This window comes from Brachycentrus maculatus, unplaced genomic scaffold, assembly GCF_059751285.1.
Source record: "Brachycentrus maculatus isolate JH-2025_06_01 unplaced genomic scaffold, ASM5975128v1 h1tg000157l, whole genome shotgun sequence".
NCBI classification, from domain to species: domain Eukaryota; kingdom Metazoa; phylum Arthropoda; class Insecta; order Trichoptera; family Brachycentridae; genus Brachycentrus; species Brachycentrus maculatus.
Window position 1 is genome coordinate 1,246,156 of NW_028280910.1, and position 25,542 is coordinate 1,271,697.

The 25,542-nt window shown below is 31.0% G+C and overlaps 2 protein-coding genes across 3 annotated transcripts in view; one reads left to right on the forward strand and one right to left on the reverse strand.

Annotated features, from left to right (window-relative positions):
- Window positions 1-1,160: 1,160 nt before the first annotated feature.
- LOC148308569 (BAG family molecular chaperone regulator 2) lies at window positions 1,161-7,865 on the forward strand. The gene is made up of 5 exons (XM_088261481.1): window positions 1,161-1,179; window positions 1,260-1,395; window positions 2,204-2,346; window positions 4,390-4,502; window positions 5,769-7,865. The coding sequence occupies exons 2-5, from the start codon at window positions 1,286-1,288 to the stop codon at window positions 6,021-6,023; spliced, it is 621 nt and encodes a 206-aa protein (XP_088117607.1). The 5' UTR covers window positions 1,161-1,179; window positions 1,260-1,285; the 3' UTR covers window positions 6,024-7,865.
- Window positions 7,866-7,943: 78 nt separating this feature from the next.
- Window positions 7,944-25,542, reverse strand: part of Rab23 (RAS oncogene family member Rab23) — a 35,113-nt gene continuing 17,514 nt past the window's right edge. For both annotated transcript variants that reach the window (XM_088261480.1, XM_088261479.1), the window contains exons 3-7: window positions 24,383-24,504; window positions 20,034-20,196; window positions 14,278-14,357; window positions 12,870-13,048; window positions 7,944-11,369 (exon numbers count right to left, since the gene is read on the reverse strand). In XM_088261480.1, the coding sequence (XP_088117606.1) occupies window positions 11,251-11,369; window positions 12,870-13,048; window positions 14,278-14,357; window positions 20,034-20,196; window positions 24,383-24,504 (663 nt within the window). In that variant the 3' untranslated portion in view covers window positions 7,944-11,250. The remainder of the gene's footprint in view (window positions 11,370-12,869; window positions 13,049-14,277; window positions 14,358-20,033; window positions 20,197-24,382; window positions 24,505-25,542) is intronic.

Consider the following 25,542-nt stretch of genomic DNA (forward strand, 5'->3'; position numbering starts at 1 on the left):
ATCTAATGTTAAGGTGTATCATAAATCAGTTATCATGTTTTATGATTAACTTATTTTCGGTGTTTTATTCATTTTATTTCATACTTTACGAATTTATTTCCTTTGGTGATTTATTTATTTAAATTTCGTGAAGTGTTTTCCCCCATATATTTTACAAAGGGTTTTTAACTTACGACTTTCCTTGGTTCGATTTTTCCTAAATACAATGTTTGTGAACGTAAATTCAATTTTATAAGTGTATTCGATACGCATAGCGCAGTTAAGTTAAATAAGTGGAGATTGATCAACTTAATTTACTTGATCCTCTGCTTTTTGCGGCTGATGAAAAACTACCAAAATTGAATCTTCGAACACATTACGTGCATTATTGTATGTAGATATATGTTTTTAAATTTCATCTTGCGAATGCTACCTGCTACCTGTCTAGAATGTAACTGAACTTTGAATACCTACCTACCTCTTGCGTAATGATAAAAATAAACAATGGAACAATCCGTAATGAGACGGACAGTTGATGTGAAATATCTTTAGGCTAACTCTTCGCAACTGCCAATCCAAAGCAGCTTTCAAGGATTCAGTCCCACCATCTCAACCTACTACGACCAGCCATTCAACTACAGCTAAATCAGTGACAAAATTTTTAAATGCATACTTCTTTCCTTCGAGTCATAACGTAGATTACAATTAAACTAGTATCAGTTTAATTTTGATCCTGATTGTGTGTACTTTAACGTGTTAACTGTATATGGATTTATTTACAATTCCCTAACAATCAAACTTTTACACTGTGTAATGTAACATCTTCATTTTTGTTTTTACTACCCTTTCCTGTCTAGCATCTTGGTACTTTTTTCACTTTTCAACTTGTTTCAATTTAAAATTCAACTTTCTTATGTGATCCTACCTTTCTATCTGGTCAATATTCAGTATTCGGTTACAAAATCTAAATTGACAATACGAACTTACCCAGCCGATCCGTTTTGAAGTTGGCAAAACTATAAATTAGTTAGTTTTTTACTAAAGTTTAGAGAATGTGACAGTTGTGTTGCGTGTCTTACTGTTGTGATCACCTTTTTATTGTTAACGATCGCCCTGCGAACTTTTAGAACGCTGCTGTTCTTTTTTTAATTTTTTCTCAGTTTTCTGTTTTTGATGACAGCAGGTAAACGGAAGAATACGGTTTGGTTTTCGTTTTAAAGGTTATATTCACCGCAAATAATCAATCTTATTAATTTTAATATCGTTGGGTAAATCTTCAGGAGACTTAATAAGCCTGGATTCCAGAATGGAAGTCGATCTTTGGCAGAAATCTTCTATAGAACCGGGTCCAAGTTCCGGCCTTTTACCCACTATCGACGAATCTAGCGCTTTAGGACACCAAGAGCCTAAGGAAAGGTATTGTATCCCAAATAAATAGTTTTGTAAAGCAACAAGATCATCGTAATGAAATTCTCGATCTTTCGCTGATTGATAGCAATCTATTTCTGTCTAAAAAAAATTATCTGATCTATTATGTTTTTATCAACAACAGTATTGATTAAAGTTATTTGGTCTGTTAAGCCAATTAGAACAGTTTTATGAGATACTGTCACTTTTTGATTGGCTGCTTTTATCTAAATAATATAAAGGCATTCATTTACATGTTATTTATTTCAACAAATCCGAAATATGTGGTATGTTTTGAAACATATGTTTTTGTTTTGCTTAACCGTTTTAACGCCGAAAAGCGCGATAATACTAGATAATTATATCGATTCTCTGTGAAATCTGTCAACAATCAAAATCTGTGGCACTAAACAATGTACTGTTATTGCTTCATTTATAGCTAAATCTAAAAATGAAGCAACAGTGCTTTCATTGTTTTTCCTAAAGGACAAAAAAATATTTGACCAGTATCACTAGTCTGTTTTTGGTTGGTTGGAAGATATTCCTTTTTAACAGCAAGCCGGACAATGTTAATATATTCTGTACAAGAAGTTAATTTTTTTTTTGACAAGTAGCCAAACGTGACCAGGTGCTACGCAGATCAAATTTTTGATGTCGTAAACTTCCTTCGGCAGATGACTGTTTGTCCAATCCAACACCGATTTATCTGATTTGTTACAGAATTTCCTCTTTATGTACTTGTAAAAATATTTTTCTAGGGCGGTCTTTTTCTGCCTCTAAATTATTGAGTAGAATGTTTTTTATTCAACATTTTTAGGATAATTAAGGTTCTAGATCAAGTGGAAGTTCGCGTGGAACGACTCCGAAAGGATGCGGCAAGAATTGAGGAAGAAAAAGACACATTACTAGCAACACTTGATGCCATCAAACATTCCGATTGGATGTTAGAACTAGATGAAGGTAAGGCAGGCCGTGTACATCTCTATAGCCTTTAATTTAATACATAAATTTTTAAGCTATTGTAAAAACATATATCGCTCATTTCTTTCAACAACGTCAAATATCAAAAAACTTGATTTTTAAGGAGATCGTTTTTAATATTTAAAAATAAAATAAAATGTATTAAAAATAAATATCAAGCCACTTATTGAACTTTTTATTGTGCAACAGATCTTTTTAGGTAAAACCTGAATGTTTTTTCTCCATTTGAAAAATATTTTGTATATTAAAAAAAAATATTAAACAATACCTTTTCTTCAAAATGCAAAAACAACACTTTCTGCCCTGTAGCGGGTAAATATTAACTTCATTAATTGATTCGGCAGTCACTTTGTGGTAAAATCTATACATTTTTAATTAATGTTTTACTTAGTAAATACCACTATTTCTTGAAATCTACTGTGACACGTGTTTCGATGCATTCCGCATCATTTTCAAACACCGTATGTGTTTGAAAATTATGCGGAATGCATAAAAACACGTGTCACGGTAGATTTTAAGGAATAGTGGCATTCATTAAGTAAAACATTAATTAAAAATGGTAAATATTAAGTTAAAAATATGCCGCTTTTGCTGGGATATAATACATTTTTTTGGGCATTCCGAAAACATGCACAACTGAAAATTTACTATTTTTGATATTTGACATTATTGAAAGCAGTGAGCGATATATGAAAGCTAGTACCACCTCCGAAAGAAATATTTTTTGCATCAATAAAAAGGTATTATACAAAGAAGTTGTCAAAACGTATGTAGGAATGTGTTACTGTATGGCTGCCAGACATGGTGCTTATCTGAAAGAGATGAGAATAGGCTAAATGCGTTCGAGATGTGATGATAGAAGAATTGTAGGGATATCCTGGAGAGACCACATCTCCAACGACGAGGTACTACGCCCACTCCGCAAATATCTTTGCGACATATACGAGGACATGGGCTGTTTGACGTATGAGGAGATGAAGAGGATTTTGCAGAATAGACCAGAGTGGCGAAAGAGGTGTCATTTATTGCCGCTGACCAATCCACAGGATTGAGACAAAAGAAGAAGACGAAGAAGTTATGCGTTGTGAGCACATTTTGAAGCTGCTGTATATACTGTGATTTGAAAATAAAAATTAAAAACAAAAAAAAACAATTTCATACCAACACAAAAGTAAAAGTAGCCCCCTAAGGTAGCTGTCGGAGTAGTTTCTGACAGAGGAAGCTAAACTGGCAGTGCACAACAGAGTCTTGATACCATCCCTAATGTCCATAATTCCATAAGTCAAGGAAGGAGTTGGCAAGAAGGATGACAGTAGACTGAATTTAGTCAAAATGCGATCTCTTAAGTGCGGAAAAATTATATTTGAAAGATGTTGGAATTGTGAAATAAGGAAAGAATGCAAGGCTGAGATAAGAATTATCGATAAAATTAATAATGTTGTGTTAACATGGTTTGGACATGTGGCAAAAATTAGTGAGGAAAGAACGGAAAAAAAATTGATGATGCGAATGTAGTTGAAAATAAGAGTAAAGGGAAACTGAGGAATACTTAACATGATCAAGTATGTCAAATAGTTGAAAATGACCAGATCAGGAGCTGAAAATATCGGCAGGAATTATGGAAGAGAAAAAAGAAACTTGATAATAGCAACTGATATCTCGTTTCATTAATTGATTCGGCAGTCACTTTGTGGTAAAATCTATCCATTTTTAATTAAAGTTCTACTTAGTAAATACCACTATTAGTGTATTTATTAATTATTAATTAAGTAAAACCTTAATTAAAATTGATATCTAGTATTTGTATACTTTCAACAATTAAGTTTAAATGTATAAGGCTAAAATAAGTTTGTTTATATTTATATATCAAATGTTGAAATGAAACACGGATTTTTTGAGTCTACTAAATTGTATTTTATTGTTCTCTTCACCATCTTATTCCTCATTACTAAGGGTTGTGACCCTTGTGGAAGCAATGATTTTTTTGTTGTTAAAAACACATAAGGTTTGTTTGTATTTTAGTTGAACGAGACGATGTCCAACATTCCTTAAGTCGAGTTCTGGACCGATGCTCAACAGTTGAAGCCCGTGTCAGCACCAAAAGAGACCAAGAGCAGGAAGAAGCACTCAATCAGGTATGTCCTTAATCAGACATTGGATTATTCAATGATATATCAATACTGTATTTTACAGACTAGAAGACTTTTAAATAATAATTAAAGAATAAATTTTTATATTATTTTGAGAAATACAATAACTTAGTATTTTGATCCACTCACATTTTTATTAACCAACTAGTTTCAGCAACAACCTGTTGCCCTCTTCAGGGTTTAATTTATGAAATTCATTTATGATGATATAATTAAATTAATTTAATTTATGTCTTTTTATTTCTCGAAATAATATATCAATATGATCCGCAAAGTTAATGCTTTCGATATTCAAAACATAATAAATTTTTAAATAACATTTTAATTTTAATTGAAAATATAACTTTGTTTTAAAATCACTATAAATATTTTATTATGTATAACTTAATTATAATGTCTACCGGTTTCGAAGCTAACCGCTTCTTTATCAAGACTGATTAATACTGTATGTATGTACAGTCTTGATAAAGAAGCGGTTAGCTTCGAAGCCGGTAGAGATTATAATTAAGTTTTACATAATAAAATATTCATAGTGATTTTAAAACAAAGTTATAATTCAATTTTAAATTTGAAAATCACAAAGTTAGTGCTTCAAATATAAATTTAAACATTTTTATTGTTAGATTACAAAGCCAGATTGAAAAAAATCATTAAAAATATAATTTTGTGGCTCACCATAGGGAGCAATGTTAAGTGCTGCATATGTTGCTGTTACGTTCAACAGATAGGGCTGCTATTGCAGTAAAAAACCTGTTAAAGAAATTAAGTAACCGTTGCGCTGCTTCCCGTAGATAGACAGAATAGAACGCCACACCAATCTTTGCCTTTCCACACATCATGCATCTTCTCAAACATACTTTTTCGATTTTCTGACTACATTCAGTCTACTTTCATCCTTCTTTTGTCAACTCCATGCTTCACTTCCATACATTAGGGTTTAAAAAGGGTCCATAAAGCTTCTTCTCTTCTTCTTTTTCCTCTTTTTGTAGATCCTAGGGATCTGTTTGTGCCTCCGCATGTCGCTCTTGGGATGTTGACTCCCAGCTGTCTTTCCATCTTTTCAGAGGTCTGCCTGAGGCCTGCGTCCTTCAGGGTTGCCTTGGAGGTCCAAAAAGCATTATAATTTAAATATCTTGAGTATTGAAAAAATGCTACAGCCCCATGTCCGCCTGCGCTGTTGTTGCCCATGAGTCTCACAGACATGTGTTGATCGGCCAAGTAAAGGATTAAAATGTGTACATTTGTCCCCAGGTGAACCAGTACATTGATTCCCTCGTGTTGAGCGTGCAAGAAGATCCGATTACGGCGCACGTCCGCTGCCAATCCTTCATGGGAGCTTGCTCTTCCCAGACGCAGATGGGAGCCAGTCCCGGAGCAAGTCAGGTAGTGGACACGCACTTCGAGAGTGTGATACTCGGCTGTACTGTGGACGACCAGAAGAAGGTCAAGAAACGCCTCCAAGGGCTCTTGGACTATTTCGCCAGGCTGAACGTTAGAAGCACGTAAATCCGCAAAGACTGAAGTGAAGAGAAGCCTCGCAGATATACCCAGATCGAGCACTTGGACAAATCATCACGTTTTTCTTTCCTCCGGCTACTGTCTTCGAATTTGCAGTCAAATTTGTCATCTTTCAAAGTGCGATTCATATTTCTAAGTCAGATCAAATGTAATTTGAAGGTTACCGATCATAATAACGAGTTATCGTTTCCGTAAGGAAATATTTGTAATTTAAATGATTGACATATCTGTAAATTATAAAAAAAAAACAATCTTACAAATACCTGATCATTAAAGTGAATTGAGAAGTGCGTCATTTAGATTATCTCACGATATAACATGTATTTTAATGTTTTTTTATGGAACGTTAATCTTGCTATTTTCTAATGACATTTTAATCATCACTGTTGCGTAATACGCATTGAATTGTTGCCATTTCTAAAATTTCGGACATTTGCATAAAAATTGAGATTAACTAGCTATAATTGGGTAAAGTGCTCATGTAATCAAAAGACACCGCTTTTTGCACTTGTGATATTTAGTGCTTAAATCGTATTTTATTTTATTTTTTTAACAGAAATTTCTTAGATATGTACGCATATTTTCTCATTGCTTTTCAAATTCTCAAAGTTCTCTTGTATTTTTTTATTTGTTTTCAAATTCTCAAAGTATTTTTTTATTTCTTTTTAACTAATAGATGGTAACCGCTTTTTGCCATACATACTTATGATAATAAGTGCTTAAACCATATATTGTTAAAAAAAATTAACAGAAATTTCCCAAATATGTATACATATTTTCTTATTGCTTTTCAAATTCTTAAAGTTCTCTTATATTTTTTTATTTGTTTTCAAATCCTTAAAGTATTTTTTTATTTCTTTATAACAAATAGATGGTAATGTACGCAATGAATTAAAAATACCGCTTTTTGCTGTATGCACTTGTAATATTTATAAATATTTATTTTTTGACTTATAAATATTTCATAAATATGTATACATATATTTTCTTATCGCTTTTCAAATTCTTAAAGTACTTTTATTTCTTTTCAAATTCTCAAAGTATATTCTTTTTGACTTGTAAATCATAAATATATGTAAAATCGTAATTTTGCTACATGCACTTGTGATATTTAGTACTTAAATCATATTTTGTTTAATTTTTTATATATTTTTTTGTAAAAAATTTCACAGATATGTTCAAATATATATTTTTTATTTCTTTTTAAAATCTTCCGAAATAAACTTGCGGGATTTAAAAATTCAGCGGCTTGATGTCAATTGATTATTCATTGTGTTATTTTGGTTGATTTTTCCATCTATGTATTTTTAATACAGGCATTATCATTTGTCAATCTCCAATTCAATATACGTTTACAAATTGTAATAGTATAACTGTAAATAATTAGTCTTACCCCGTATACACGCCTGTGTATATAGCCAAATTTATGTATATAATGATTTAAAAATATATACATGTGTATCAAATCACCTGCTATGAATCATCACTTTTTATATGTATATGTAAAATTACTAGATGATTTCACCAAATTATGCTTCTTAAAAAACAGTCAATAGCAGTGCCACATTGGAAAAATGTAACGTTTGGTGTGTTTGACTTTTTATTAGTTTTGGAATGTGTTTTTGTTTTTAATCTAGGAGAAATGGTATCCAATGTTTTTTTTTGTAGCAGCATTTTATAATTTGTTTGGAATATAGACTGAGTATACAAAGACAATGCGTTGAGGTTTTTTACTAGCGTAAGTATCGAGATATAGGTGTGTCATTATATTTTCTTCATCCGTTTTGTATTCTTACTCTGTGTTTAGCAAATTATATATATTTGAATAAATTGATATTTTAATTTTTCCCCTTTCCTATCACAAATTTTAATGAATCGATGCGAAATATGGCATAAAGAATGGTGCTGAAGAAATAAAACAGCAATTTATTTACATACAGATGCATTTATTTCATTTAAAATTATATCCATCCATTAATATTAACAGTTACTGGAAAAATAATACATGAATAAGTTGAAATAAATTACAAATATGTATGTACTGCACGAAAAATAAACAATGAATCAGTTGTTTCATAAATATGGTATAATAAATTCAAACTTATTTTTCGTAAATGTATCTGTATTTAACAGTAGAACCACCTAATCCATTATGGGGGTTCTACTGTTAAATATGGATGGTCAATAAGTATGGTCAGATCGCAAAAAAGGTTGGAAGATCAAAAAAACATAAAAATATGGATTTACAGTAATATAATCAATTTCTGAACTCAAAAATTACTGTATATACTGTGGGTGTATTGGCAAAAAACGTTAACTCGAAAATTTGCAATTTGACTTAGTAATGCATATTATAAAGTTTTCAACGTTCTATAAACTGGCAAAATTAAAGTAATTTGAAATGTCACATTTATTCGGTTTTAAAAGTAAATTCATCGTAAAGAGTTTAATAGCGGGTATTTTATTCAGTTTTAAATAACGGATTCTTAAAACAAAAATTTTGGATTTCATTAATTGATTCGGCAGTCACTTTGTGTTAAAATCTATCCATTTTTAATTAATGTTTTACTCAGTAAATACTACTATTTCTTAAAATCTACTGTGACACGTGTTTCGATGCATTACGGTGTTAAAAATTATGCGGAATGCATCGAAACATGTGTCACAGTAGATTTTAAGAAATAGTGGTATTTACTAAATAAAACATTAATTAAAAATGGAGAAATTTTGGAGTTAATATTTTTTACCAGTATACCCATGATATTCTACATTTGATGATGTTCTCTACACACATGATGTTCATGATTACATGATGTTCTCTACATTTGACATAATGCAATAAACTGCACAAAAATTGATATCTTTATTAAAATGATCAATGAAATAATACATACATATAAAAATTTAAGGCAGGTAAAAATTACTTCGAAAAATGTCAGTCTTGATCCAACAAGTTCGACTTTAAAGACTGATTTTTTTCATCTGTCCGACCATGGATGGTCGATAGAGGTTTAACTGTACTAGTAGTAAATTCAAATTATTCAAAAGTTACATTTAAGACTTGAAAAATTAATATAAAAGATATCAAGGTTGCAATTACATGTGGAACCTAACGTTTAACATAGTCAAATGAACAATAAAATACAATATTAGCATGCGTAAGTACATATATAACAAAATATCTGGATGAAAAAATAAATTAACCTTATTAATTATATATATTATATACTTAAGTTTCGTGACTAAAACATATTTGGATGCATGTATTGCACAATAAATTGTTTTGGCTGCATATTTTAAAATCATATTAAATTATTTTCATTTGAACAAGTATCATTTTAAATATATTTTTTTTACAAATTCATCTGAGAATAATAAAAGGAAACAGTTTTACACATATCCAATGGTTTGTGTTCTAAAATAGGTGTTATTCTTTTGTGATGTAATCATTTAATATTGTTGTAATTATTTCTTCTGGTAAAGAAATATACATTTTTTAAAGATACAACAACACTGTCATGAAAATTCCACATAGTTCTTTTGGCGCCAAGTGAGTGTAAAAAGGATCCAGGTAAGTTTTTCAACAATGTTATTTCACAATTTAGATAGTATAATGTCATTTGGCATCCAATGTCATACCTAAACAAACTCCATCTTTTTTTCATTTATCATATATCAAACACTTTCATATGTTTATTCACTAACCTCTATTGCAATAACTGCCTCTTGGGTGTTTAGAGTGAGTTAAACAAGCCTGCTTCTTGTGCCAAACCACTAAAAGATTGCATTCAACATATTGAATTGTGCAAAAACAAAACTGTGACTGTGTAAATTATGATTTTTTAGCCACTACTTCATTCGCATTCCCCTTGAATCTAAGTAGATATATCGCTCACTCCTTTCAAGAACGTCATAAATCAAAAATCGTCAATTTTCAGTTGTGCATGTTTTCAGAATGCTCAGAAAATGTACTATATCCCTGCAAAAGCGGATTTTTAACTTAATATTTACCCGCTACAGGCCAGAAAGTGTTGTTTTTGCATTTTGAAGAAAAGGTATTGTTTAATTATTTTTTTAAATTTATTAAATATTTTTCAAATGGAGAAAAAACCTTCAGGTTTTACCTAAAAAGATCTGTTTCACAGAAAAAAGTTCAATAAGTGGCTTGATATTTATTTTTAATACATTGTATTATATTTTTAAACTTTAAAAACGTTCTCCTGAAAAATGAAGTTTTTTGATTTATGACGTTCTTGAAAGGAGTGAGCGATATGTCTAAAGTATCACCATAGCCATCTCTTGTCTTTTTGCATATTTTTACATGCACAAATATTGAAGGTAACGAAAATGAAATATGTTTTTTATTCTTTCATTACCGTTTCTGAACTTACGACTGTTATTGAATGCCAAATGATTATACACTACCACTTCTAAATTATATCTGAATTTTAAAAAACAATATTTCATTTATCATATACATCTGACATTTATACATTCTCACATATGTTTTCTTACAAAACCTTAAGGTCTAGATACACATGCTCGTTGTTAGCACAAAAGCATGCTATTATTGGGTAATTGCTACTTAGTAGCATGTGTGTACGTACTTTGCTTGACATAAGCACCCTCAGAATCGAAGTCGTTGGATTTTCGAGCGTGTTACCTGCATTTCTGTGCTCTGAGCCCTTATGAGCATGTTGGTATCGTACGTATGTATACGAGCGTGCCTATTTCAAGCAAATACATACAGCTAGAGAGCATGCTCGTCTTAAGCATGCTTAATTAGTAGCATGTGTATCTGTACCTTTATTGGATATCAGTTTCAATAAACATGGTTCACATAACACATTGTTGTCGGGCGGTTTTTTTCATCAACCCCTAATTATACTCGGACAGCCTGCCCCCGACCCTCAGTATACTAATCACAAGGAACGGCAAACCCAACACCCATCTGCAAAATGTTCTTTGGCGTGTCTCACGCTCCAATAAAAGTAAGCAAATAAAATGCTTATAAGCGTCTCCCGCTCTCTACTAACAGTATGTAAAAGATGCTTTTAAGCATTTCCCGCAAACAATGTGTTAATACAACCATACAAACAAAATTATATGTACTTATATCCTGTTTTATATGACACTCCATCATAATGCAGCACCTTTATATATAATATTTATATTACTTTTAAACTTAAATGGTAGATGAGGTACCTAAATATGTTTATAATATTCTACAGGCATTTCTTAAGACATTTTTCTTCTTGGGGTTACGGTGTTTTCCCGGTCTCAATACTATTGTTCCATTAGTGGGTTGGGATAGATGACTAGGACTAAAGGCACCTGTAATACAAAAAAATAAATAAACTTTTTCTTCGTAAATATTTTGAACTCTTTTTTTTAAACCTATGTATTTTGACATGTGATTCGATGCATTCAAACACCGTATTATGGTATTTGATAATGATTTTGAATACATTAAAACACATGTCGAGTAAAAACTAAGTGTCTCTTTAATGCCTGCATCGTAACACAAAAAACCCGCTTAGAGTGTCAGAAATGAAGACTCTAAGAATCATATCAGGCAAGAGTCTTCGAGATAGAATAAGAAACGCCAGGATCAGGGAAATATGCGAGATCGAAGATGTCATTAGGTGGGGAAGGCAACGAAGGAGACAATGGTATGCGCATGTGAGGAAAATGGAACCATCCAGACTCCCCCACATTACATACTGGAAGTCCTGAAGAGAAGAAGGTGGACATGGATGGGACATGTTCTTGAGCATATGAACAACACAAGACGTCTCCAAGTCATGACCAAATCTCCAAGACTCTGTCACGCGCCATCTCTTTGGCTTCCTCCCAAGTCAGTCCGGCATCCCGAAGTTCCGCTGAATATCGTCGGTGAATGGTCGTCAGCGGTCTTCCGGGGCACTGGAATTCTCGGGGTTGGCAGAAGAGACATGAGGGGTTAATGGTCTCAGGTGGCATTCTAAGGACTTGTCCCTAACATGTCCATTTTCTCCTCTTCAGGACTTCCAGTATGCGGTTATTCTCCTCACGGCCTGATTCCTATAATACCTCTTTACACCTAGTATTCGCCTAAGGTCTTCGTTGCATCAAATAATATTGGTTGTTAAAGGGTTGACAAAAACTGGTAGAAGGTTAATAAAATTGATGTGAGATGAAAATAGTGAAATATCATATTATTTTGTTTATTTTTCCAGGTAGAAAATGAATTTGGAGATATGCCGACTGTAATCATGCAAAACAAAATAGACTTGATGGATCAAAGCGTCGTTGAACCGTAAGTAGAAAAACAATTGTAATTTTATTCAATGACCAATTAACTAACTAACCATCACCACGCTTCCCGGCAGGGGTGGGCAGAGAGAATAGAATGCCACACCACTCTGTCTTCGAAAACGTTTCTCGTCTCTGCCGCATTCTTGCATCTCCTCATACATACCCGACTCTTGACCCAAGTGACCTAATTGATGATGCCAAGTTTTCCCCGGTCTTTCTCTGTTCTCATTTCCAACTAGATTTGCCTAATCTAAATAATTTTTATGAATTTAAATTAATTTCACTTTGTAGGAATTTTTATATAAAATCATGGTTTTCAACCGCTGTCTTGTTGGGTATAACATACATATATTGCTGACATTGCCCAGGAATCTGAGGCGAATACTGGGTGTAAAATGGTGCTTTAGGAATGAGGACGTGAAGAGAAGAATCCAATAGCCCCTCATACTGGAAGTCTCATAAAAATACATAATTTTCCGCTGATACTGATTCACCCGTTCTTGCTAAAACATAAATTTATGGCAAGTGCACACTTACTGATGGCAATGTGTCGTCTGGTCTCCAGGAGCTCCTCGGCCTCCTCGTCCTGGCGATGCAGCTCCTGCAGGCAGCGCGCCGCCAGGTGGCGGAACACGGCCCCCACGTTGACGTCCTCCTTCACGGACGCTCGCATGAGCCGACACCCGAGGGATCGCGCCAGCAACTCCGCTTCATCACTGAAATTTAAATACAAGTAAATATAAATACCATACATAAATATTGCACAGTTATTACAAAACTTGTTTACTTCTTCTTCTTTTTAATGGCTTTTCACCCATTTTGGGTGTTATAGCCAGTGTCGAGTTATTTTTAATTTACACTTTTTACATTTGACTTTCAAGTGTTAGTATTCCTGTTAGTGGGGTTAGTTTTATTAGTTATGTTAGTTTGTTTAGATAGTTATTTTAGTGAGTTATGATACACCTTTACAAGTTTATACAATTAATTTTAAGATATTTACAAATTATTTTATATACAAGTTTGTTAATAAAAAACCCTTATCCGCACCCCAATGGTGCATAGGGCACTGATTCATATGAACACAGTGTTATCTTGATCGTTTACGCACGAAGGAAAGGTGATCAGCCCTCCGCTTTAGGTACCAGTCCAGGGTAATATTGAATAAATATTACAGTTAAAAAATCACTTATATTATCATATAGCCACCATGTGTGTCTTGTCGGTGGAGTTCTTTTTGAATACATTTTTTATTGTTTTTAACGATTTTAACCTAATATACACACAAAAAAGAGAGAAAAATTAAGAATATGAACATATTACCAGTTTCATAAAATTAACTCTTGATCATTTACCCATTCCTTTATCTTGCCTTTGTTCCATATTTTATTATTTACGGCAACAAATTAAAAATGTTTAGAACGATATATTACAGTGTATTGATAATTAATTTTTAATTAACGTTTTACTTACGTGTTTTGATGCATTCCGCATCATTTGAAAATGATGCGGAACGCATCGAAACACGTGTCACAGTAGATTTGAAGAAATAGTGGTATTTACTAAGTAAAATATTAATTAAAAATGGATAGACTGTACCACAAAGTGACGGCCAAATCAATTGATGAAATTAATTAGTAAAGCTAGAGAACTTTCAAATAAGATTAAGCTTTTGTATAAACTTTGTTGGGATATTGAAATTGAGCAGTTTCATAAATAAATTTTTGTATTTTTATGATATAAATTTTTTAATAACGCTCATGGGAGTTCTTGATTTCAATGAGTTATGATATACACTTATGAAGGGAGATGCAGAAATGCGGAAGAGGCGAGAAACATTTTCGAAGACCGAGTCGTGTGGCGTTCTATTCTCTCTGCCGGGAAGCGGGGTGATTATTGGTTAGTTAGTTGGTTTTTTAATATAAATTACAATTGTTTTTCTACTTACGGTCCAACGACGCTTTGATCCATCAAGTCTATTTTGTTTTGCACTATTACCGTCGGTATATCTCCACATTCATTTTCTACCTGGAAAAATAGACAAAATCTCACATCAATTTTATTAACCCTCTACCGGTTTTTATCAACCCTTTAACAACCAATACTATTTGATGTAGGTAACAAAAATGTAAAGAAACTAAAATACAATAAAAAATTTCTGTTAATTTTTTAGGCACTCTTTTTTAAAAGTAACAGTTAGTCTGTGTTGTTTTATAGGTTGACCGGAATTTTTTTAATTTTTTTTATTTTTAATTTTGACATTTCAAGATTTATGAAGAATATATAGTAATCTGGGTATTTGCAGGGCTTACGTTCTGTCAAAGGCTGGTTTTAGTGTTTACTTTATACACATGTAACATTTACCATTCCACACATGATTTACAACCACATAACTCAATTTTTGAACTTGTATATACTATGGATCCTTTATGTGACACATTCTTGTATTAAAAAAACAGTGTTTGTATTGAAAAAATAAGTAGTTCTTCGAAATAAATATATAGTTATAAAAAGAAAACAGCTATCGGAGGGTAAAAAGTTAATTTAAAAAATAAAATATTTTTTTCGATAGAAAAAATAATATCCGTATTTTCTAAAATAAATGTGTGCGGAGAAACGTGTGGCTCCTCGCGCAGTCGGTCGCGTACTGAATTCTGTATTTGCGAGTACCCACTTAAGAATAAAAAAATATGTACTATGATACTGGCAGTGATGGGTTATGAAATTAATCCGTTGCTTACATTTTTTGCTGTTCAGAGAATTTGTGCAAAATTAGAGTTCTTGCATTCGATGAAAAAACGCTTAATTACACACCATTCTTCCACCAAATTCAATAACATCTTCAATCTGCTCGTACATTATATTTCAATGTGTATGAATCGCAGCCAATTAACTCATTAAATTGCATAATCATGGAAGATTACATCGTTTATTAAAAATGTATAATATACATATATAATGTATAATATAAAATAAGTATATATACATATATATATATATATATATATATATATATATATATATACATATATATATATATATATATATATATATATATATATATATATATATATATATATATATATATATATATATATATATATAAATATATTATATATATATATATATATATATATATATATATATATATATATATATATATATATATATATATATATATGTGTATATATATATATATATATATATATATATATATATATATATATATATATATATATGTGTATATATATATATATATATATATATATATATATATATATATATATATATATATATATATATATATATATATATATATATATATATATATATATATATATATATATACATATATATATATATATATATATATATATATATATATATATATATATATATATATATTTATATATATATATATATATATATATATATATATATATATATATATATATATATATATATATATATATATATATATATATATATATATATATATATGTGTATATATATATATATATATATATATATATATATATATATATATATATATATATATTATATATATATATATATATATATATATATATATGTATATATATATATATATATATATATATATATATACATATATATATATATATATATATATACATATATATATATATATATATATATATATATATATATATATATATATATATATATATATATATATATATATATATATACATATATATATATATATATACATATATATATATATATATACATACATATTAATTCATTCACCCTTATCTGCACCCCAAAGATGCAAAGGGCACTGCATTATATAAACACAGTGTTATCTTGATCGTTCCCACATGAAGGAAAGGTGATAAGCCCTGCACTTCAGGTACCAGTCCAGGGTAATATTGAATAAATATTACAGTGAAAAAATCACATTTATTTATTTAACCCCCTCTGGGAATCGAACCCGGGGCCTCCAGAACGGTAGCCGAGCTTGCTGAGATATATATATATATATATATATATATATATATATATATATATATATATATATATATATATATATAAATATATATATATATATATATATATATATATATATATATATATATATATATATATATATATATATATATATATATATATATATATATATATATATATATATATATATATATATATATATATATATATATATATATATATATATATATATATATATATATATATCGCAATATCTAAAAATGTGTTATGAGATTACCTATAATGATTCCGCTGCGCGAATCTACATTGTTACATTACTTTTCAAATGACGTGTCAAAGAGCCAAACGAGTTACGGAGCTATAATCATAAATCATAATTTATAGTCATTCACTCATCAAATGAGAGTATTACAGCCACAGCAGGGTGGGTGCACAGCACTGTACACTCTGTATACGATGTCATGAAAACCAGACTGTATTAAGATTTATCATATAAAAAATAAAAATAAATTTATAGCTTATAAATTGTTGATTTGATATATATTATTATTATTTAATATATGTATTTTTTGACATTTCAACAAAGTTAAAGAAAAATATGGAAATCTGGGCACTTACCGGGCTTACCGGCTGGTTTAAGTGATCACTTTACACACGTGTAACATTTACCAATTCTGCCCATCATTGACAACCACACTACTCAAATTCTTGGAAGTTCTATATATGATCCAACTTCGAAACATTGTTCCTGAATTACTAGAATTTCACTAGACATCTATTGGTGAGGTTCTTCTTCATCTTTGTTGAGATGTAAAAATAATAATATGAAATTAAACTCCTATAATTGGAGATAATTCAGATTTGTGAACAAGTATTTAGACCCACTCAAAATGTTTTTATAATTTTATGAAAAAAAAAACAGGTTTTATTCAGACATGGATTTTTTTCTCCTTTTTACCATTTTTCGTAATTAATTTTTTTTTTTTAAATTACTTATGAAAAAATCATTGAAGAGTGAATTCGGCGTATGTTTTTCCGATTTGTGACGAAATTTTAAGTAAAATAAGGATATTGTATTTTGTATCGAATAACAGGAAAATTTAGTTTTATTTCTTGTTAATATTTCGTTCACTCCTTTCAACAATGTCATAAATTAAAAATCGTCAATTTTCAGTAGTGCATGTTTTCGGAATGCCCAGATAATATCCCAGCAAAAGTGGCATATTTTTAACTTAATATTTACCCGTTACAGGGCAGAAAGTGTTTTTTTTTGCATTTTTAAGAAAAGGTTTTTAAATATACAAAATATTTTTCAAATGGAGAAAAAACATTCAGGTTTTACCAAAAAAGATCTGTTGCACAGTAAAAAGTTAATTAAGTTTCTTTATATTTATTTTTAATACATTTTATTTTATTTTTAAACTTTAGAAACGATCTCCTGAAAAGTTTTTTGATATATGACGTTGTTGAAAGAAGTGAGCGATATTATATCTTCAAAAAGAGACGAATTCTTGTGTTTATAGAGGGACTTGAACTGTTATAATTGAAATGAAACTAGAGTCATATAATTGGATTTTTTACAGACATTTTTTTACAAACATGCATGTATAAGCACTACGTAGTTAACGGTTTACGTTTCATTGTAATTCCAGCCTTGGTATGTACATAAAATGCAGTATAAAATTATTTTTTTAAGACATGCTTTGCTAGCGTACTTTTTTTTCTTTTTATTACATTTCTTGGGGGATTATCATCTCCTGCCTGATTCAATTATCTTATGTCTGTTTGGACATTCTGGTTTAAAATGTCTTATTTCTATAATTTGTGCTTTGGGCATATGTTTACAGATGACCAAATCACCATGTTTTTACTGGCATGTATAATTTATTTCTTAGTTTATAATTTCGTTTCCTAACGTAATTAATAAGATCGTTAAAAGATACAAAACTTCGCATTTTACATTTTCTTTATGCTGCAATATCTACGTGAATAAAATTACTCATTAGGGATATTATGTGTTAAAAAAATCTGAAGTTTTAGTTTTAAAATAAAAGCTTTTTTATAGGTTTTTTTCTTGAATATTTTTTGTTTTTTAAGCATTTGTGTTTTACTTTGTGACACATTTTATAAAACTGTACAAAATGATACTGAACCTTTGTTATTAACCACTTTTATAAAAGTGCCAATACTTTTATAAAAGTTCAACCACTTTTATAAAATAAAAGTGGTTAAAAGGACAAAAGTACAAACTATTAGTTTGTGGTTTGTTTTTTTTTTAACTACAGTTTTTGAGATTAAACGGAAACGCCAATTGCAGTTACTGTTTTTAATATTCTGGCAACTTGTAAGAGTCTCTAAAAATATATATTTCACGCACTGATTGCTTTTGCAAAATATTCGAATGAAAAACTTTTTAGTTCTCCATATGTAACAACAAATAAAAACCTTTTTTGAATAATTGCGAGTGTTTTTGCCTAGAATTTTCACTCGTGAATTACATGAAATTATAGTTACTTTAAACATAAAGAGTAAATCCATTCACGAGTAGGCATAGGCTATGAAACTTAAAAAGCTGAAGCCTGAGTAGGGTCATGATAAGCGGTGTTGTATAAGCCGTAGCTAGATTTCAGAGTCACTTGGACGTTAGGTAATTCAAAAAAATATTTGAATAATTTGAGCGGTCGGAAAGACCTCTTGGCACTTCTAGTGTTAATTTTAATGCAGATAGAGAGTCAGAAATCTCGTTAATATTTGACCTCGTAACAAATATATTTAAAAATAATTTAAGCTAAATTTAAAAATTAATATAGGTACGTAATATATTATGTATTTAAATTTTACTGGGTAAATACCATTATTTCTTAAAATCCGTTGTGACGTATTTTGATGCATTCCGCATCATTTTCAAACACCGTAAAGTAACTGCCGAATCAATTAATGAAAAAAACAGGTAATGTGGTTTAGCTTTTTTTTACGAATCAATTAAACGAATAAAAATAATTATAAAATCCCCAAATGCAACACAAAACAGTACCAACCAAATGGCATATACTTAGGCATAAAAAATAAACAATTTAGAAATAAAAAATATGAAAGACATAAACTGTATAAAAGAGAAATTTAACGAACACTAAAACCAACAGACTATACAATAAAAAACTAAACAAGATAACTTCCTCTCCAATCCATTATTTAGATATACAGTGGAACCTCTCATAACGAGCACCTCTCATAACGATTAATTCGAAAAGCGAGCAAAAAAAATGTTAAAAAGTTGCTTCCTTAACAAGCGACATTTCGCATAGCGAGTTACAGAGAAAGGGCAAGTCCCTTTTTCACGACATTCTCTTGTGAGTCAGGACTTCCGCGCCAGTAAAAAAATGCTCTGTAATATCTCCAAAATAAAACAAGGTTTACTGGATTGAATTCTACATTTATTTATGTATATGTTAATACGTATTAACAAATACATAAATAAATGTAGAATTCAATCCAACAAACCTTGTTTTATTTTGGATATATTACCCAACAATTCAATATGGAATTCTACCAACTGTGTGCAGTTACAATAAATACAAAAAATGCTCGCTGAACGAATAAGATTCTGGAACGAATTATGCTCGTTATGAGAGGTTCCACTGTATAACAAAAATTGTGAAAAAAATCTACACCATGCTGCTAATAAATAAAATGTTTAAGGGGATTACTCACTTTTAATTTCCAGGAATGTGCCGCCTGGAAGGAGTCCCGATCTGTGGTCGAGAAGGCGAGCACGCACGCCTGCGCCCCCCGGTAGTAGGCCTTCGTGATGGCGTCGAACTCCTCCTGGCCCGCCGTGTCCCACAGCATCAGTCGCACTTCCTCACCGTCCAGTCTGAAAGAGGTAAATATTAAGTGATTACAGTAATACCCCGCTTAGCGCGGTAACCCATGTCAGAAAGCGAGTGTTTCTGCCTAGAATTTTCACTCATGAATTTCCACTCACGAGTATGGCATAGGCTATGAAACTTAAAAAGTTGAAGCCTGAGTAGGGTCATGATAATCGGTGTTGCATAAGCCGTAGCTAGATTTCAGAGTCACTTGGACGTTAGGTAATTTAAAAAAAAAAGTCATGCCAGAAAATACCGCTCTAAACGAATCAGCGCTAAGCGGGGTCTATTTTTTACATATCGCTAGTTAAATGCCAAAGGGCCATAACGCAAAAAATTCAACTCTATTCCAAAAATGGTATCTAAATCGTCAACATTTTCATATTCGAAAAAGACACCCATGATTCAAGCGTTAAAAATGTCAATTTGTAAAAAAAGGAAGCAGATAAAGACCGAGGAAAACTAAGCATGATCTAGATGCTTAGTTTTCCTCGAATGAGTATTTGAAATACTTGAAAGTGGTCAGATCATGAGCCTGAATAATCGGCGGGTATGTATGAGGAGTTGCATGCATGGGGAAGAGGCGAATATTGTTTGCAATGACAGATTGGTGTGGATTTTTATTCTCTCTGCCTACCCCTGTGTGTAGCGGCATGGTGGTTAGATAGTTAGTTTTATATTAATTTTTGACATATCATCAAAAATGCAGAAGAATATGGAAGCCTGGGCATTTACGGGGCTGACGACCGTCATAGGCTGGTTTAAGTGATCACTTTACACACGTGTAACATTCACCAATTCTACCCATTATTGACAACCATACACTCACATTCTTGGAAGTTCTATATATATTTGAACCAATTTTGAAACATTGTTCTTGAATCACTAGAACTTCACTATAGACATCTATTGGTGAGATGAAAAAAAGCTTTTTAATTAGCAGAAACTCTTTTATTAGTATGTGAGGTCCGAATCCTGGATTACAATCACACACATGAGAAACGCCAGAAAATATCATTTTCATTTTTATTATTTAATAATAAAACCCTTATCCGCACCCCAATGGTGCATAGGGCACTGCGTCATATAAACGCAGTGTTATCTTGATCGTTTACACATGAAGGAAAGGTGATCAGCCCTCCGCTTCAGGTACCAGTCCAGGGTAATATTGAATAAATGAAAACAGTGAAAAAATCACTTATATTTATTTTACCCCTCTTGGGAATCGAACCCGGGACCTCCAGAACGGTAGCCGAGCGTGCTGACCATTACACTACGGAGGCGGACATTATTTTGTTTTTATTATTTAAGCTTATAATTTGACCAGATAATTTATTTACAACATTTTGAGTGTGTCCAAATACTGTCCAAATAATAGTTAGTTTTAGTTATTTACTTTCTTGTTACGTTAACGTTGGGTTTATGTTCCGTCTGTAGCCCGAAGTAACACATACTCGTGTATGTCCGTCACACATAATTTGAGATAATTTTTACGAATCACAAAAAAAACTATCGATCAAACTTTCTTGATTGGTTAAACGCAACGAGTAACATATGGCTTGAGTAGCCTGATATGTGTGAATGAGGATGGCGGTATGTTATACACCAGTGGTTCTCAAACCGAGGCCCGCGAGCAACTCGAGCGGGGCTCGAAAAAAAAAGAATTATAATGATAGTAAGAAAAAAATATTTTAAAAAAAGTGACGGTTTGTGGTCCCGTGGTTAGTGTCTCGGACTCTTAAGTCAGAGTTTCTCGGTTCGAACCCACTGTACCACAATTTGATACCTATTTCTACATAATAATGAGCCGCTTAGGCTCACAGAAATATTGTGAAATTGAAATACAACATTTTAAGTGTGTCCAAATACTTGTTCACAAAATCTGGATTATCTCCAATTGCAGGAGTCACATTCATTTTATTTTTTTCAAGAATAATGTTTCAAAATTGGTTCATATATATAGAACTTCCAAGAATTTGAGTAGTGTGGTTGTCAATAATGGGTAGAATTGGTGAATGTTACACGTGTGTAAAGTGATCACTTAAACCAGCCTATGGCGGTCGTCAGCCCCGTAAATGCCCAGACTTCCATATTCTTCATTTATGTAGAGATATCAATTGACATTTTTATTTGATTCTGTCGATTAATGAGTTTGTGAGCACTGCTCCAAACAATCGAGTTGGCCATCTGGCGATTAGCTTTTGGACCATAGAGATCGTGATATGGAGAAAGTATGGGAACTCAGGACTACACCTGTTTGCGTTATATTGCACTTGTTGCAGACAAAAACACATCAATTAGTGCATTGACAACTTAATTGTGTTCTCAAATTCCAATGATTAATATGTATGCAGTCAGTAATAGAAATCGGTGTAAAATATGATATATCGCTCACTCCTTTCAACAACGTCAGATATAAAAAAACTTGATTTTTCAGGAGATCGTTTTTAAAGTTTAAGAATATAATAAAATGTATTGAAAATAAAATCAAGCCACTCATTAAACTTTTTACTGTGTAACAGATCTTTTTAGGTAAAACCTGAAAGTTTTTTCTCCATTTGAAAAATATTTCCATGGTCCAAATCCTGGAATATATTCACATACATCGCTTGCTCCTTTCAACAACGTCATACATATATAAAAAAAAAACTAGATTTTTCAGGAGATCGTTTTTAAAGTGTAAAAATATAATAAAACGTATTAAAAATTAATATCAAGCCACTTTTTACTGTGCAACAGATCTTTTTAGGTAAAAAAAACTGAATGTTTTTTCTCCATTTTAAAAATATTTAGTATATTTTAAAAATATTTATACCATACCTTTTTTTTCAAAATGCAAAAACAGTACTTTCTGCCATGTAGCGGGTAAATATTAAGTTAAAAATATGTATATTGAAAGCTTTTAAATGTAAATTCACAGTAAAATCGAGATACAATTTTATTTTGTTTCACATTTTCAATCAATTTCGCAACTTAGTTTTTAAAAAAAATTGCTTTGCAAGGATAGATCTGTCAGGAAGCCTAGATGCCTCTGTATCAGATCTGGGAATGCGGTGGGAAAGCTTTCAATACAAGAACCGAAAAATGCAAGCTTTTACTTGGGACTTTGCTAATATTTATTTGGTCGAGTGTACGGCGTGTCGACTCTCAATCAGTTTATACCGTTTCGGCAATGTATAAATATTTTTTTTTTATTTCAAAACATATTACATACACAAATCATATATACATATAATATTCCCGCTGAGTAATTTCTAGTTCTCATTTTGGGACATGGGATGAAGGTTAACAAGACTGGGACATAAATAATAAAGTAACAAAAAAGATTTTTTTACATAACCAAAAATAAAAATAATATATGGCAAAATATAAAAACAATAAACAGGTATAATAAATAGGCACAAGAAGCTTATTTAAAAGAAATAAATGAGAAAACACAAGGTAAGAAGCATATTTAAAATAGATAAAATTTAAAATAAGAAAATATAAAAAATGAGAAAAATATAACAAATGAGAAAATATAAAAAAAACATAAGGTAAAAACAAAATAAGAAAATGTGACTAATCACTACATATATCGCTCACTCCTTTCAAGAACGTCATAAATCAAAAAACTTGATTTTTCAGGAGAACGTTTTTAATGTTTAAAAATATAACACAATGTATTAAAAATAAATATCAAGCCACTTATTGAACTTTTTACTGTGCAACAGATCTTTTTAGGTAAAATCTGAAGGTAATTTCTCCATTCGAAAAATATTTAGTATATTAAAAAAAAATTAAACAATACCTTTTCTTCAAAATGTAAAAACAACATTTTCTGCCCTGCAGCGGGTAAATATTAAGTTTAAAATATGGCTCTTTTTCTGGGATATAGTACATTTTCTGGGCATTCCGAAAACACGCACAACTGAAAATTGACGATTTTTGATTTATGACGTTCTTGAAAGGAGTGAGCGATATATCTTTCCATAAAGTACCCTCTCGGATCATTTTTTTTGCATCCCCGAATGGGTTTTATTTTATATATGTCAGGCAGCTGGTTAATTTGGGTATTGGCAAAATAATTTGAGGACCTTATTCCAAATTTAGTAGTGTTTATCGGCTCCACATATATTTTGTTATGTCGTCGTGTATTATAATTATGAATTTCTTTGTTAAAATCGGTATGGTGTAAGGTCATTTACTTACTCAATTTGGCGTTCGAGGAAATCTACACCGATGGTTTTCTTGTACTCCCTGGTGAACGTTCCTTTACAATATCTCTGGATCATACTGGACTTCCCGACTCCACCATTCCCGACAATCACCACCTGAAATATTACAATTCCATTATTTATCTATCAATTACCATTTATTTATTTATTTTGACTTCATGTAAAGAAAAAAATGTACATTGGCGGGCTTATTGCTAAGAAGTAATATCTTCTAAGCAACCAAAAACAGACTAGTGATATTGATCAAAACGTTTGATACATATAACAGCTTTCTCAATCCAACCACGGATGGCTGTTTTAAACTCAATCGTGAAGTGCCATGAAATTGATGATGTACACATGTATGAGTTCCAAAATTTGTATAAAGTGGTTGTCATTCATGGGTAGAATGGTGAATGTTACGCGTGATCAAAGTGATCACTTAACCAGCCTATGACTGGACATAAGCCCTGTATATACCCAGACTTCCATATTCTTTTTCATATTTGTTGAAATGTCAAAATATAAACATAATAGTGAATTTATTGAGTGCATTTTTCGTGAAAAATTAAATATTTCGAATACATGTCAGGAGCCGGCATAATCGGCGGGTATGTATGAGGAGATGCATGAATGTGGAAGAGGCGAAGGTAAAAGACAGAGTGGTGTGGCGTTCTACAATATTATCACAACTGGTTAGTTTTTTTAAAGATAAATTTATGCGTTTTTATTGAAGTTTCACATAAAAATTACCACTACCATATTTATGTAAATACCACTAATAGTGGTATTTACATCAATAGTGGTATTTACTATGTAAACCTTTAATTAAAAATAGAAAGAAATATTTATGTTTTTATTTCTTACATAAATACTTCAATTTCATACTATTTCTGTGGGCCTAAGCGGTCATTATTAAAAATAGGTATCAAATTGTGGTAGAGTGGGTTCGAACCTAGGAACTGTAACTCAAGAGTCCGCGACACTAACCGCGGGACCATAATTCGACAGAGAGTTAGTTTTTTTTTAAAATTATATTTGAAGAGCTAGAATATAGTTTATTTAATAATTTATTCATAGATGGCAATGATTAAATCCAGTGTAACTTTTTATAGTTATTTAAAATGAACTTGTTCATAATAAATTTCTGCTGTC